The following is a 17,931-nucleotide window of genomic DNA, read 5'->3' as shown; positions in this document are numbered from 1 at the left end:
TTAAACAAAACATAAATATAAAAGTTATCAAACGCATTTATTATTTTTTGTTTTTTTAAAAAAAATAGTTATCAAACATATTTTTATTTTTTAAAAATAAAGAAAAAAATATAAATAATAATTCTATTTTTGTATTTAAAAAATTCAAAAACAAAAATTTTATCAAACACAAGCAAAATGTTACACATAAATATAATAATATTTTTTAACGTTATTTATCAAATCCTAGACTTAGACTTATTAGATTAGTATAATATTGTTAAGAAAAAAGTAAATATACACATTATTTATTTATGAAGTCAATATAACCAAATCAAAAAAATTATAGCTAATAACAATCTTAAAAAATGTCAAATTTAAACGCAAACACAAAAGTCTAGGTTGTAACATAAATAGTAATGTTCTAATATCTCAAAATAACTATTAGGCATCATTTTGCAACATATTCATAATATATTGCATTTTCACCTCATCTGACATTACATAAAACACTCGCATCAATGAGGGCTTTTCTGCTAACATGTTGGTGGCTTTAATACATTGTATTGCAGTTAGGCTGTCAATCTTGCTTATTTCTGTATATAAATTGGCTTGCATATCAGCTACTTCTTTATCATTTGATAATGCATTGATCAGTCCTTGAAGCTTGGGGACGATTTCTGATACAGATTTTGCTAATGCACCAATATTAGCTGACATACCATCCATTACCTTTGACCTTTTCTTTTTATTACGTTGTTGGGCACTAGTAGTACTCTCAGTGGATCTACGACGCATATTACTAGGGTGTTGAGTATTTGAGACACCATCAAACTCATCTATTTCTTCATCATCCCCTCCATCAACTATATTATCATCAACTCCAAAATCCACACCAATTGTATCCTCTTATCATATTTCCTCTTCATCATCGTCAGCATTACCAGCATTTGTTCCAGTAGCATGATCTTGACCATATATTTCTGCTAGCTTGTAGTAATAAGGAAATGGTTTTCCATATAATCCACTTGCATCTTTACGTTTCTGTGTATTCACAAGACAATGCAATCACATGTTATCATAAATAACATACATTAATATATGTATATATATTATTATACATAAATATATGTCAAACTATATTGTATTTACCTTCACTCACTCATCAAATGCACTTTTTTCACATAATAACATCATATGCTCATTGGCCCAACCAAAACCACTTAAAGACAACAATTCAGTCAAGCAACAATACTTTCCTTTCAAAGTTTTGATACGAGATTCAATATGAGGTGAGGCCTTCAATCCAAAACGCTGTAATTTTGTTTCTAACATAATTTCTATTTGTTGCAAATATCCATTTTTAAATCCACAATCAGCCCGCCATGTAGGATTTTGGCTTAACTCTAGAAGACAGTCGATCAAAGCATTGTCTTCCATTGGAGTCCAGTAATTTTTATTTTGACCTCTCCCTCTTTCACCTACATTAGAGTTAGAACTCATCCTGTACATTCATATAAAACTTCTCATGAGTATAAAAACAAAACTTAGAAGAATTAAGTACTCATAAATCAATATGAATTAAATTAAACTCAAACAACTTGGACAAAAAGTATGCACATTTCAAATTAATGTATATATGTCGTTAATACATCAAAATATGATCAAAGTGCTCAAATACAAATAGTAGAATAATAAATACTAAAAAGAATTATCCTAAACCTCTATTTGCTCGCCATGTATTCCACATTTCTTCTGCCAAATTTTGTCTCCATGTGGTCCAAGAATTTGAAGACTCAACACTATTTATATAATTATAATTTGTTGTAGTATGATTTTCTGGAAAATTATTCATCTCATTTTCCACTGGATCAATGTTCATCTCTTTTCGAATAAAATTGTGCAACATACAACAAACAGAAATTATACGTCGTTGTGTTTTCAAGTCATAAAAAGATGGACTTCTAAGAATTGCCCATCGCATTTTCAACAATCCAAAACAACGCTCAATTACATTCCTAGCACTTGAATGTTTCATATTGAAGAACTCTTCCAGTGTGTTTGGAAGGTGTCCATCATCCCAATCATTAAGATGGTATCGTGTTCCTCGAAAAGGTGCAAGAAAACATTGACCATTGGTGTATCCAGCATCAACTAAATAATAATAACCTACCACCAACATAAAATAAATTTTGTTATTCGATGGAAAAACTACATTGTTAGTTTGAGATTAAACTTTTACAAATTTACTATAATTTATTATTTTACCGTTAGGGACTTTTAACCCATTTCTCCTAATCACGACATCTCTCAATACTCGTCCATCGTGTGTTGAACCTTCCCAACCTGGTAAGACATATATAAATTGCATGTCTTGTGAACAAACCCCCAAAACATTGGTTGCGATCTCTCCTTTTCTTGTCCTATATCTTGGTTTATTAGCTTCACGTACACGCACTCTTATATAGGTTCCATCTAATGCTCCCAAACATTTCTACATCAAATTCATTCCACTTATTATAACAAATTTTAGTTAACAATCAACAACTAAATTTTGTAATCCATAATTCATACCTTAAACCACTTCCACCTTGGATCGATTGAGGTCTCTAATATTGGCTCAGGTGTTTTCCAAAATTCTTTTTGGCAGCGAATCATTGCTTTTAAACATTCATGAAAATATTTACTAACAGTTTTTCCTGATCTCTTAAAACTAAAACCAACAACACGATTCTTATGGTGGTGTGCTAGAATATATAGAAACATTGCTACCATCTCCTCAATCGATACATTGCGTGTCCTTCTTAAATGTCCTCTTGTAGTGAGTATGCTACATAATTTTTGAAAAGTTTGTCTATCCATTCTTAATTGTGAAACACATTTGACATCACTTTCATACACTAAATCATGTAAGTTTTCTAATATTCTATAGACTCTCATAATAGATAACGGATGATTGAGACGTTTTTTGTAACCTATCCATGCATAAGCACATGTAGTTGTACATACACTCAAAATAATTTGTAATAGTACAATCAAATTTTGTACTACAACAATAATCTTTTGTTTCCTTGTCAAACTTAACGAAGTCATTCGTCTACAAAAAAAAAAACATAAATTAACAAAATGTTTTGGTATAAAAAATAAATAGTCAAATTCTATTTTCAAAATATAAAGATAGCAACTAATTAATTAACAACATATATATATATATATACTATGTATATATATATAAATAATTTGGTTATCAACATTCTTTTATCGTTTTCTTTTGTTTTGTTGTTATTTATTTTTATTTTTTTTAATTGTTTTTTTTCTCTTTTCTTCTTGCCACTATATTGTACATAAATGAGTTAGACTTCTTTTATTAAAAAAAAAATCTACTGTGCTACTTTATTTTGTTGTAACATTTTGTAATAATTAATTAAATAATAACTTAAAAAAAAACTATTATTTCTTTAATAAAAATATCTTACATAAATATTATTATTATAATACAATACATTGCCTATTATTCTACTACTTTCATTATTATTATTATTTTAAAAAAAGTGACATGTTCTAAATAAATAATTATCAATTCAATTATTACAATTTTTTCATGTTATTATTGATTTTATTTATTTATCCATCTCTTATTATTAGTGTATTACTTATACTAATTACATAATATTACTCAAAATGTATATACCTTACTTTATAATAAATTAGTAATTTATTTTATTAGGTTATTTGTAATTTAATATTTATATTATATAAAAAATTATAATAAACAAAGTCAAACCTAAAAAATATTGCATAATAAATGTAAAGTTTGTTTAATAATATATATCATTAATAACTGAGATTGTAGATTAAAAATTTGAGAATGAAACATGAAAGTAATATCTAATCCCAAATTATAATTTCCTTCTATTTTATTAAGAAAATAACAATCGTCCATTTATATATAGTAAATTATAAACATAGTAAATTAATAGATAAAAACAAATGAAAAAATAAAATAAAATAAAAAGAGCATATTTAAAAAAAAGTACATTCAATTAAAAAACAAAATACATCACAAGTCAGTGAGATACATCATCATAAGAAAAAAAATTGTCAGAACTAAAATGATGAAACAAAATTAAATATTTTTTTAAGAAAGTTATCTCTTTAATTGTCTACACAGTCTTAAGAAGTATAATAAATTGTGCACATTTTTCATATAATAATATTTAAAAAAAATTATATAATAATATTTATATAAAAGTTTTTTTTTATATAATAAAAACAGTCTTAAGAAGTATAACGAATCAGTACTTGTGCATTTATATATAATAAGTATATAGAAGTTTTATTTGCATGTGTACCTAATATATATATATATAAATATATTCAATATGAAATACATAAAAATATTATATTTGTATGTGTAGAGGCATTAAATATTGTGACGTGGGTATACATACAGTACTTGACTTGTTGTTTGCAGTCGATGTTATCCGGATAGAATGACTTGATCATATCACCAATAATAATAATAATAATAGTAATATTAATAATATTAAATAATAATAATAATGTGAAAAGGAAAATTAGAAAGAAAAAGTAAAGTGTAGTGTAGTAATATTATTATTAATATTTGTTTGGAGTTTGGAAAGTTCTGACCTATACCATTTTCATTTATTTGTCCACATGATTTATTAGTAGAAATTTGCTTAGATATTTTTTTTCTTTAAATAGATATAGGAATATTCTTTCACTAAGGAATCTTTTGAGCTATATTGAAGATCACCACTTCTATATATTACTATAGATTAGTTCTAAAACTAACGAGCCTACCAATTTTTTTTTAAAAATTTATTCAAAACAAAACTCATTATTAGTTGAGATTTTATAGGATTCTAGTTATATATGCATTTTTATTTAAATTTCTAACAAAATATTTATCCTAAATAATAATAATCACAATAATATTAATAATGAAAATAATAACTTTGTAAATTTAAATTCTTAAATATCTGTTCGAATATCTATATGTTGATTTTTTTTCTATTTTATTTTTTTATATAAAAAAACGAAATAAATTAGTTTTGATTAAGATCATTTAAATTTATTTCTATCATGTATTGTTTTGAAAAGTTGATAATGAAAAAAGATTCATAGAATTTAATGTTCACTATCTATATATGTGTAAATAATTATAACGAGTTAACATGTTGAGAATTGAAACTATCTATATATGTATCATAAACAAGTTGCAAGAAGATTAATTACAACTAAAGTGAAAAACAAAAACCCAAATCTATACCATAACATAATATATCTTTAATTTAAAAGAATTAAAAAATAAAAAAATATAATATGTTACCTCAAGGTGAAGTGCACGTCTGGAATAACCACAATGAAAGTAATTTGATTGTGTAAACAGAAGTCAAGAAAAAAACAAGAAGAGAAAAAAAAATGATGAAAGCACAATAACAATAATGAAGAAGAGAAGAAGTCAGAAGAAAAACTATAAGAAGAGAAAAAACAATGATGCTTACGTTAGATAAATTAGACTGATATTTATAGGGTAGAATTGTCTATTAAATTTTAAATATAAAAAATCAAAATAAGTTTTCAGCCTAATCTCATTCATTAAAAAGATGAGATGAGAACATTTCCCTTATTTTTCTCCTAAATTTATGTGGGTCCTACTAGTCTTTCCCATTTCTAAAATTTAGTAAACACTTTTAATGAAAATAGTTAATATAAAGGGATTCCCATTCCCTCTAACTAAACATGTCATTAATGTAGAAGCTAAACGAAATCAGCAGGTCTAATTATAGCGATAGAATACCTTATAAAGATTTATTTTATTTCATTAAAAAGTACCAAACACGTATACAACTCTAGTATTTTAGTAATTAAGTCTATATATTAAATATTGTTGAATTAGTAAAACTCGTCCACAACTCTGAAACCAGCCATACTATAAATGGAAGGCTTACTTGCACACGTTAATCATAACAATATTTTCTTTTTAGTAATAGTAATCTCACTTAAAATTTCATCATTGCAAAACAAAAATATTTAGATATTTTAATTTGACCGGAGAGGAGACTCTAGTTACCCTTATCATGCGTACGTCTAGAAGATGTATATATAAATATACATATATATATATAGGTATGGTATGCTTGGGTGCATATCTTTTGTGACTTTTTGTATTTCTCGGTACGTGAATAGTTTTTGGTGCGATTTTTTTATGATTGTATTTATTGTAGTTATTTAGCGTATCCTGTAAATTTTCAGGAAATTCCGAATAATTTACAATGCTAAAAACTAGGTTCAAACATGTTGTTACACGCGTGATTAATTTTTTTTATACTCGTAAAAAACAGTTTGTTTGAACTTAGTTTTCGGCATTGTAAATTATTCAGAATTTCTTAAAAATTTGCAGGATGTTCTAAATAACTACAATAAACACAATGATAAAAAAATTCGCACTAAAAACTATTCACGAACCAAAAAACACAAAAAGTCACAAAAGATATGCACGATGCATACTTATATATATAAATATATATATACTGGCATACTGCAGTCTTCTTAAGCTATAAATTAATTAAAATTAATAAAGAAATTGTAGTTCTAGCAAAAGTAATTGAAAAACTAATTCCTTGGTCAATATTCAATAATGTCTCCTACTAATAATATATCCCAGTTTTATTTTTATTTTTTCCATTGTATCTCATTTGTAAATAGTAAAATATCAATTCAATTTTCTTCTGCCATGGGGTATTTATGACTATTGAATATTGACTGCGAATTAATCAAATTCAAGTAAAATTTAATAAAAGAGAAAAAATAGATTTTGGCCTAATATATAAAGAATGCTCTAATTAATTCTGCTAATTCCCTCCACGGATTAAGTAATAAAAGTTTTTTTCTTCTTCTAATTTTAGAAAACTTTTGTTATTCTCAAAATTCAACGAAGTCGGATATTCTTGGTAATAATTCATTTGATCGGTGGTGTATGACTATTCGAATATGATCGATACACTATTAGTCGAAGCTTAGTTGGTCAAGTAAAAAGTCAAAGACAATACTCGAACAATTTATTCCGAAAATAATAACTTTGTATGTATTTTTAGTCAATCATTTGTGTATTTTGTGATAAAAAATGCCTAAAATGTTTTTTTTAAGGCCCAAGTCCCATTTTGTAAGGATATTAAGTCTATAAACACAAGACATTCTGTTATACAAAAGTTTTGTAAATCTCATTTTCTTCTTAGGCTTAAAAAACTTAGTTGATTCTAGTTTATCAGATTTTAGGTTTGACTATCATTCAATAAAAGTGTAATGTACTACTATTTTAGAGTCGTTACTATGTGAGTTATAAATATGTCATTAACTCGCTAATCAAGATTTTAGATTAAAAGTGTGACTCAATCGAAATAAAACTCATTTAACGACATAAATTATAAAGATTTAGACATTCATTGAAATCATAAAAAGTTATACAATTAGAATCCCAAAAATACTGTTTAGAAAATGTATTACAACTCAAAAATATAAGTACGGTCAACCTAAGCGACAAAACAAACCATTACAGTACATTCCCAAAATAACCCTGGTCATAGCGACTAAGTAGGCCGAACATGTACCCGTCGCTCCACGCTCTCCGTACTCATGGTTGGTTGACATTTCCTTTGCCCTTACTTGCACCATAGAGCAACCGTGAGCCGAAGCCTAGCAAGAAAACTCAACGCATAATAATTCACATATATAAGTCCAAAATATACAGCAAAACAGTCAACAGACTAAATGTGTAGCGGCCTACACCGACCCAGGTGTTCTACCAGGCCCTGGATTCGCGGTCTTCACTGAGAGGGTGGATACAATACCCTTGGAGGGTATCGCCCTAACGGCCTGCACTCATCATGCTCAACGCCAATCGTGGCCCCATGCCGTACCCGGCTTCTTGCCATTCTCGGCCATCGTCGTTCTTGGCCTTCGCCGTCCTCGACCTTCGTCGTTCCCAACCTTCATCATTCATTCATAAATAGGCATAACATAGCATAATATTCACAAATATTCACACATATATTAAACATAAACAATAGGGTCACGCCCTGAAACACAAACAATAAGGTCATGCCCCACTCTACGGATACAACAGTTTTCTTACATGTGTCCCGAGCCGATTGACTACCGCGATCCCGAGCACAGTCCTCTAACCCGAGCCTCGTTGAAAACCTAGTCACAACACATTCACAATAACCATCCATCAAGCCCTAAATCAAATAAGAACTTCGGAACATTAATCTAGCCTCCGAGAACTTGGATTCTACTAAACTGGGTGGTAAAATCATTCCTGAGCCTTAACATTTGGGTTCCCAAGCTTAAAACCCTCAAATAGCCATTATTCCACATTTAAGCCATGGCCCTGTTCGTAAGTGTCGCGGCGCACTCAAGTCAGAGGGAAAAGCTCTCTCTGTTGAAGGACACGAGCCACAGCGCGCTAAGCTTTGCGCTGCAGTGCCTGGGCAATCTCAGGGCTCCCCAGGTCCTTACGCACACACAGGTCGCGGCGCGAGTCCCAGAAACCCATAAACTAGCCATTTTTCTCATGTTTTCCCCAAGCCTAAATCCATAATTCACACTCCAAACACCAACCAAACTTAGAGTTACGCCTAGAATCCTTATTCACATAGCCCAAACATCTCAACAATCCCATAAACAATTCCATACACTCATCAAACACCCAAAACCAATCTTAGAACCCTCTCACATGCAAGCTCTATACCTCTAACAGAATTCAACAGAATTTATACAGATAGATTAAGTTCAGGCCCTTACCTCTGAGATATGTTCAACCCTGAGCTGATTCCCAAGCTCAGCCAGTCTAATCCTTCAAGTGTTTAGTCTAGAATCCTCAAAATTCTTTCAAACTCTAAGTGTCAAAGAGAGTGAGAGAGAGAACCGTGAGATAGATAGAGAGACTTAGAGAGAGTTCTGTTTTTGTTTTTACTTAATTCTGGTGTTTTCTTAAAGCCACCCAACTGCCTAAGTATATTCTAGATGCCTAATTACCAAAATGCCCCTACGTCTATCCTTAATTCTTTAATGTCACCAAGGGCAATCTCGTCAATTGCCACATCTTGCTAAATCGTTGAGTGTTCCTATAAATTCCCATTTTATTCTTGTTACACCTACACAAACATTAAATCACCACCGATGACCCAGTGAATCCTGAACACCAACTGTGTTCCCAAAATACCCCTAGGCTCCCCCCGAGCCGAGTATTCGACCCCAGTGTGGCTATTTAGCTAATCTGCTCCCTAGTACCGTCTCGGATCGCACATCACAAATATATCACCACACTCTTGTGGTATTAATCACAACACACAAATACATTGCATTTATGCCCTCAATGGGCCAAAATTACAAATATGCCCCTAATTACCAAATTGGGCCCACATGCATATTTAATTCACCTAAACATGCATTTTTAATCACATAACCATTTAATTCACATATTAGCATAGTTAAATCAATTATTGCTCTCCCGTCACTCTAATAAAGGCCCTAAACCTTATTAGCAAATTTGGGACGCTACAAAAACTGTCAAGTGAAATTTCATTACAAAATTTTGAGGTCGAACTACTATAAATTTTTGTGTTGTTTTTATTATAACTCAGTTCTTAAACTATTAGTCTTCATTTTCTTTATTTTTATATATAGTTTATTGACTCAACTGTTTTTGTCCAAATTTTCTTCATCATTCCTACTTTTATTCAATAATGAATCATTCATTTTAGTTATTGCATGTGGTTAAAACACTTAATTACTTTTATATCTTAAAAATATAGTCGTTGTAAAATAATATTAATTGAATTCCACCATATTAAATCTGGGGCAGATTTAAAATTATCAACTTACAATGAAATCTTGAAACAATTGTTGCTGTAAAAAAGCAAAAAGAAAACGTTATTATATAATTTATCCAAAACACAAAAATCTAGGGTAGTATTATACACTACTAAAAAATTGACTAGGTGCCACTGTTTTAAATTGTGGTAAGAACGTTTATATAACAGTGCTGATATTGTTGTACCATGCAATATAGTGTCATGTACTAGTAGGAGACAATAGTTCAAATAAAACGGTCGTCTCATGTACCACAAGGGACGACAGTTTCTGTGCAAATGTCGTCTCCTGCAGTACATACATGATACAACAATTTATGGACAACTGTGGTAACATGGCACAATAATTTTTAAGCAACTGTCGTGCCATATAGTACACAAGACAACATAGTGTTTTGAACAGATGTACCATACATAGAAAATGAGAATTCGTTTCCCTATTTTAAACTACTACATTCATCCAAAATTTCATGTATAATTACAATATAATTCAGACCAAATCAAAATGTATTATTGCCTTAACCATGAAAGTGCACACTACTACAAAAATCGTATGAGAAGTCAGTTAAAAATCGACCTATAAACATTCATAAATTGGTTTGGAACTGACCTCCCATGCAGTGACTTACCATGTAAACACATAACTTAGAAAAAGAAGAAATTGTAAATGCTATACTAGCAATTTCCATATGCATATACCCCCCAAAAAAAGCATAATGAGAATGATATATTGATGATAACACAAATTCCAACTCTATGTCTCATGAGAGATAGAGATTATTGATTACAAGGCTACGTGATTTAACTTTATACCAACACATCTACTGGAGTACCAATTTTGTAAATCAAATACCAACTTCTTTCTTATTAATTGTAACATTATCATACTTAAACTAAACTATCAAATTAATTTACTTTGAAATGACAACAATAACACGAGAGAACTCAGTTCAAAATCCTAAAATAGAGTAGGCATGATGACCCTAAACTAGTAAATGGTAAAATAATAATAAAGATATCTTCAAGCAATATAATAAACAAATAAAAAACAATAACAACAACACAAGTTCCAATTAATAATGCTCTTCATATTTGCATGCTTGTGAAGTCATTCGATTAAATGCAAGAAGCTTAGCATGACTATAAATATTACCCAATACTAACAACCCCATTCTATAGGGAGCTAAAGTACAATGAGCCCAATAACTCATACCATGAAGTTGAATTTCTTGAAATTAAAATGGATGAAACCATGCTCTGTAAATCAAAATATGCACAAGAAAAAAAATAAAAGTAAACTTAAGAAATAATTAATGGAATGTTAAGAATTCAGAAATTGCATAACAAATGGAAGTACAAACATTTTGAAGAGTTATGGTGCAACAATTTATGCCTGAGCAAGTGCCAAACAAAGACATAATAATACATACAAGTATAAAAGGGGCACAAGTTTAATTAAACAAAGTGAAATGCAATAAGAGTAGAAAATGTGTACTTTAGGGCAGCTATGGATTTCCCTTAAAATAGGGACTTAACTATCTGTCAACAACAAATCAAACAATTCAAACAACACACAATAAGTTTCTTCCTTATATCTCCGTAGCACACAAACAAATTTCTCAGAACCTACTTCACTAAAACATGCAAGTTTTCAACCTTCTATTGTTACCATAACACACAATTTTAATCTCAAAACCTACTTCACTATGGATGAATATTTAAAATATTCAAACTCCTCTAACATTTTATAATAATGGTAAAAAATAAATAAGGGAGCATACATACCACTTGCAATTAACAATAATGAAGTAAAGTGTGCATAACAAGATCTCCCATTCCTCTAAAAGGTCCATCTTTGTTAACTCTCTTACTTCCCTCAAATAATTTCAATGGTCATAAAAAGATTCTAGTATTCATAATAAAGTTCCAAGCAGTATATAAATACTTGCGGATGAAAAAAACAAAAAAATATATTATTAGTGCTCACACAAAACTTAAAACAGAGGGAAAAAATTGTTGCTGGAAATCTCAATCCATAGAAATGATCCATAGAAATTAAATTAAAAGACCTTAAAGAAATAATTTCACTTCAAATATACACAAAGCTAACTAAAAAAAGTTGCAGAAAAAAATATACAATTATTCATTAACGAGAAACAAAGTGTCATTATCCTATAATCATAATGAAATTAATGACAAAAACTCATATTCTTGAAACTCATCCAAAACGAATGAGTTCACAAACAAGCTAGAGAAATAAGAATTAATCAAGTAGTCATAAATAGTAAGTAAATATTATTTATGGTCATCATCAGAAAAATAGATATATATAGCAAGTAAAAATCAATTGTCGTCGATTGTATTGCTTGACCATCTCCGTAAATGGCTCTAGCTCCTCAGCTCTATAAAACCAGAAACCCACAAACTATGATTCAATCCTTTTTTTCAAGTCAATTAGATTAAAATTTTCAATAATGGAAACATTTCATACATAAAATAGCTTGATGCCACCTATCACCTATGGATGCCTATACATCATTTTCAACAACATATGCAATCAATAACTTCTTCAAAAATCCTAATAAAAAAATTCAACTTCCTCATAAATTAAACAAGAAAACAAATTCAGAAAAATGCACACAAAATCCTAAGCCACGGAGTACATGCTCCCATCTAATAAAACCATATCAAATAAAAAATTCAAAGCATAGAATAAATTAATGTAAAGGTAAATGCACCTGTAGATCAAGAATATATCTTTGATTAGAAAACCAAGTGCTAAGAATAAGAAAAAAGAATGATACCAAAAAATCACAAACAAGAAAAACTATAAACTTGATGCAGAGAGAAAGCTAAATTTCAATAAGAAATAAAGTCTCATATCTATTAATACTAAGCCTGCTATTAATTAATAACAAAATAAATAGATAATATATATTGAAGTGCTCAAAGAAAGTCTTCAAAAGTACTACTGAATTGACAAGTGTGACAGTCGAACCACATATATTGACCATGCAATGGACATTTGAATCTTCTAAAAGTAGTATAATGTATATGAAACATTAATGGTAATAAGAAAATGACTTCTATATGTATAGTTACAGTACTTAAAACTTTCTATTTCTTCCATCTAAAAACAATGATTTTCCTATGCAATTAATTGTAACCTCGTCACTTCACTACCAGCCTAATAATAATAGAGTCATGACAATCATCAGGATATGCATGACTTTCTTTGCGAAAGCATAGATAATAATAATAATAATAATAATAATAATAATAATAATAATAATAATAATAATAAATAATGTAAGATTAACAATACTCTGATTGCAGCTATCAAGGCGACCAAAACATTATAATTTCCATAGCCAGACCACTACACAATCTAACTACCAATGATCAAATGACTTGCAATCACGCATGTTCATTTAATTATCATGAAAGTACTTAGGTTGCCAAAAACTACTCTGAATGAGTAGAAAATAAAAACCAAAGACAGAGACATATTTGCTTACAAGTGAAGCCCAAGTTGATGAGCATGTCAGCTAGAGTTTGTTGGCACTACAATAAATTAGACTTTTGCAGGCACAAAAATGCACCTGCAAAAGTTATATAAAGCGCCTGCAGAGGTTTTAAAGCCATCTTCAATACTTGTGGTCTCCTAAATAGTTCTCTGACAAGCTACCAAATATGTTGATGGCTTACTATTGGAGTGGAAAGTGGCTTTTCAATTTTGAAGGAGTCGTTGCTTCGCAAGGCAACAATGCTATCTTTATTTTTTATTTTTTAATTATATATATATATATTATATATAAGAAAATATTACCGTTGGTGTAAAAAACGGTAATATATTAAAAAAAAATTTCTATAAATACTCATTTATTTCATTCAATTTTCACACAAGTTCATACATTTTTCTTTCAAATTATCAATATCACAAAATTTATTTTTTTACCAATGGATTCCCAAAATTCTCCAAATACCAACTCTCAAAATCTAAATTTTCAAAATTCATCATTTTCTCCACATACCAATCCCCAAAATCCAAATTTTCAATATTCTCATTTCAATCAAAATTTTCAAAATACTCCTTCTACTAATCTTCAAAATCCAAATTTTCAATATTATCAATTTAACCAAAGTTTTCCAAATTCTCAAAATTATCCCATGTCCTCTTACCCTATCCAAAATTTTGGCTCTATTGAGACATCCCAACAAGCTCTATTCTTCACACTAACAAATTCACTACCATATGCATTTCATATGCCTTCCCTACACCAACCTGAAATGGTTTCAAGAAATTATAGGCCAAGTATGGAAAAGTCTAGTATTGATTTGAATCGTAAAATATCATCGACATCTGTCTCTGAAACCCAACCTGAACATAGTGTTGAAGGGTTGGAAAATGTAGTTCTACATAATGAAGATGAATCAAGGCATAAATGTAAAGTCAAATGGAGCAAGGAAGCCACTATACTTCTGATAAGTGGATGGCTTAATACATCTAAGGATGCCATTGTGGGGAATGACCAAACTTCTACACATTTCTGGGCTCGGATTGCAGAATACTACAACACCAACCAAAAAGGCGAGCAAGCAAGAACTGGAAGGCAATGCAAAGATCATTGGAACAAGATGAATCAAAAGGTGGCGCGTTTCAATGGATGTTATAAACGAGTACAACAAGCACATCACAATGGTTGGTCTGATGAGCAAATTCTTGAGAATGCACATCAATTGTACAAATCTAAAAATAACAACTCAAATTTTTTGCTTGTGGACTGTTGGAGATTGCTAAAGGATGAGCCGAAATGGAATACAATGTACCAACCAAAAGGTGGTAAGAGAACAAAGGTGTCAGATACAGGGGCATTTACTTCTTCTTCCAATGCAGACATCAGTGATGATGAAGTACGTGAAGTGCGCCCTACTGGCCAAAAGGCAGCAAAGAGAAAAGGGAAGGAAAAAAAAAGACACACATGCTAGATTTATAGAGATTAGTGAACAGAAAGCATCTGCATTGGAGAAATTGGTGGCGATAAAGGAGAAAGAAGCGACGATAAAGGAGAAAGAGGCAGAAGATAATAGGATGACAAAATACATGGATTATCTCATCATGGACACGTCGCATATGACTCCTGAACAAAAGAAAGATCATGAAAACTTGTGTACTTATATTAAGAATAATATCCTGAAATTATAATTGCTATGTATTTTTATCAGCCGCATTATTATGTATTTTATTTTATTTAAATAAATTATCATTTATGTTAACGGCTATATTTTAACGGCTACATTTTAACGGCTATATTTTAACGGCTACATTTTAACGGCTATATTTCAACGGCTATATCTTAACGGCTATATTTTAACGGCTACATTTCAACGACTATATTTTAACGGCTATATTTTAACGGCTACATTTTAACGGCTATATTTCAACGGCTATATTTTAACGGCTATATTTCAACGACTATATTTCAACGGCTACATTTTAACGGCTATATTTTAACGGCTACATTTTAACGGCTATATTTTAATGGCTATATTTTAACGGCTATATTTCAACGGCTATATTTTAACGGCTACATTTCAACGGCTACATTTTAACGGCTACCATGTCTATAAATACCAAATTTCAATATTCCTTTTACTCAACTCTCCATTCAATCCTTCATTTTACTCTTTCATTCATCTTTCATTCCCAAATATCATATACTCTAAGTTCAATAATAGATTCGCCAAATTCTCTTAATCCATACGACAAGATGAGTCTAGAGGATATCATAATTGCAGAGTGTACTGACGATCATGATGATCAATATTTCAAGGCGCTCATGGATGGGGGTAGCTCAACAAGACAAGGAAGAAAGAGAGCCCACATTGATAGAGGTCATGTAGAAGGACACCAACGTTTGTTCGATGACTACTTTTCTGATGAACCGGTGTATACAGAATATCAATTTCGAAGAAGATTTAGAATGTGTAGACATGTATTCCTACGCATAGTGCAAGCTTTAGAAAATCATTCAGAGTATTTCCATACGAGGTTTGATGCAGTCGGTAGAAGGGGGCTTTCGCCATTACAGAAGTGCACTGCTGCTATGCGAATGTTGGCATATGGAGCGCCTGCCGATTATGTTGATGAGTATGTTCGAATTGGTGAAACTACTGCTATTGAATGTCTAGTCAATTTCGTTCGAGGAGTGAATGATATTTTTGGGACCGAATATTTAAGATGGCCCAATGCTGGGGACATTCGTCACTTACTTCAAATGGGGGAGGTGCATGGTTTTCCAGGCATGTTGGGAAGCATTGATTGTATGCACTGGGAATGGAAAAATTGATGAGTTGCATGGAAAGGTCAATTCACACGAGGTGATCACGGCAGAGCAACAATCATGCTCGAAGCAGTTGCGTCACAAGATCTTTGGATATGGCATGCATTTTTTGGTGTTCCAGGATCCAATAACGATCTCAACGTGTTAAATCAATCCCCAATATTCACTGATATCTTACAAGGGCAAGCTCTGAGAGTTGAGTTTACGATAAATGGCACACAATACAACAAGGGGTATTATCTAGCAGATGGTATCTATCCAGAGTGGGGTACATTTGTTAAAAATATCCCACTGCCTCAAGGAGAGAAAAGAAAATTATTTTCCCGATGCCAAGAAGCGGTACGCAAAGATGTTGAGCGAGCATTCGGAGTACTTCAATCTCGTTTTGCTATTGTACGAGGACCAGCACGTTTTTGGCAAAGAGATGTTCTCAAAGATATTATGTATGCATGCATCATATTGCACACCATTATTGTCGAGGATGAAAGAGATGCATATGAGAATTTGTTTGATTTTAATTATGATGACGGCCCCGCCGACACCCTAATGGTTGAAGTATTGCATGAACCTATTTCTGACTTCCCGACAATGCTTCAAAGAAATACTGAAATTCGTGATAGAAACATTCATCACAATCTTCAGGCGGACTTGGTAGAGCACATATGGTCAAAATTTGGAAATCATTTTAATTAGAATTTTTTTAATTATGTTAGATTGATTAATTATGATTATGTCATTTTATAAGCTTCTTTAAATTCCGTCTAATTTAAATTTGATGTAATATTTATTTATATTAATATATGGATTTAAAAAATTTAGTGTGACAATATTTATAATTACAAAATAATATATTAAATAATAATATGTGGGGCCATAGTTGACAACTTTTGGAGTGGCTTAGCATTGAAGCATTTTTATGAAAAAAGTTGCCAAAAGTGATGTGGATGAGAGAGAAAATAAAAAATTATATTTTAGGATGATTTGGACATATTAAGGACGCAAAAAAATTTGTCCTCACCCACAATTACACGTCTGGAAAATACCCTACGGACGCATTAATTGTAATGCACCTGCAAAAAGTACAGACTTTTGCAGATGCTTTTTTTCTTGTATTTATATTTACCGTTTTAAATTTTCTTTTATGTATCTAAATTTAATATATGTTGGACTTAGTTATATACACATAATTCAGTTTATAATGATTAAGTGGCATATAAAACGTATTGAAACAGCTTTTCGTCGACCGAAAATGAGAGAATTAAACGATTGCAAACACAAGATTTTTTACGTGGAAGATTTTTTATGTGCAAGATTTTTTACGTATGGGTCACTTCTATTGAGAATTTTAAGTTGAATCTTAGAAAGCAATTTCCCAGAATTTGAGTACAATAATTCAGCGTGAAAACATAATGAACACTGCCAGTCTATTTATAAGACTGGTTATCTGGTCATCTCCCCACCATTTTAAGAAGTTACAAAATATCTAATTGGTTTCCTACAAAAGTGGAACCATTTACTCAAAGTTCGGACACATTTTCAAACTGACTTGGCTGTCATTCGAGCTGAAATGATGAATTACTTTCGAGTCAATTCTTTGTCTCCAAGCTAAGATAATCCATTACTTATTAACATGATTATTATTATTATTAATGATTAATAATAATAATAATAATAATAATAATAATAATAATAATAATATCTAGTATCAA

General features: G+C 30.5%; 1 protein-coding gene and 1 pseudogene across 1 annotated transcript; one reads left to right on the top strand and one right to left on the bottom strand.

Moving 5' to 3' along the window:
* Positions 1–423: 423 nt before the first annotated feature.
* Positions 424–1,314, bottom strand: LOC133791828 (uncharacterized; annotated as a pseudogene).
* A 12,854-nt stretch (positions 1,315–14,168) lies between these two features.
* LOC133791827 (uncharacterized) lies at positions 14,169–16,915 on the top strand. The gene is made up of 4 exons (XM_062229738.1): positions 14,169–14,792; positions 14,890–15,049; positions 15,618–16,181; positions 16,245–16,915. Exons 1-4 carry the CDS (start codon positions 14,169–14,171, stop codon positions 16,913–16,915), a joined length of 2,019 nt encoding a protein of 672 aa, XP_062085722.1.
* Positions 16,916–17,931: the final 1,016 nt, after the last annotated feature.

This window comes from Humulus lupulus, chromosome 7, assembly GCF_963169125.1.
Source record: "Humulus lupulus chromosome 7, drHumLupu1.1, whole genome shotgun sequence".
In the NCBI taxonomy this organism is placed as follows: Eukaryota; Viridiplantae; Streptophyta; class Magnoliopsida; order Rosales; family Cannabaceae; genus Humulus; species Humulus lupulus.
This window is presented reverse-complemented; position numbering and strand designations above follow the sequence as displayed.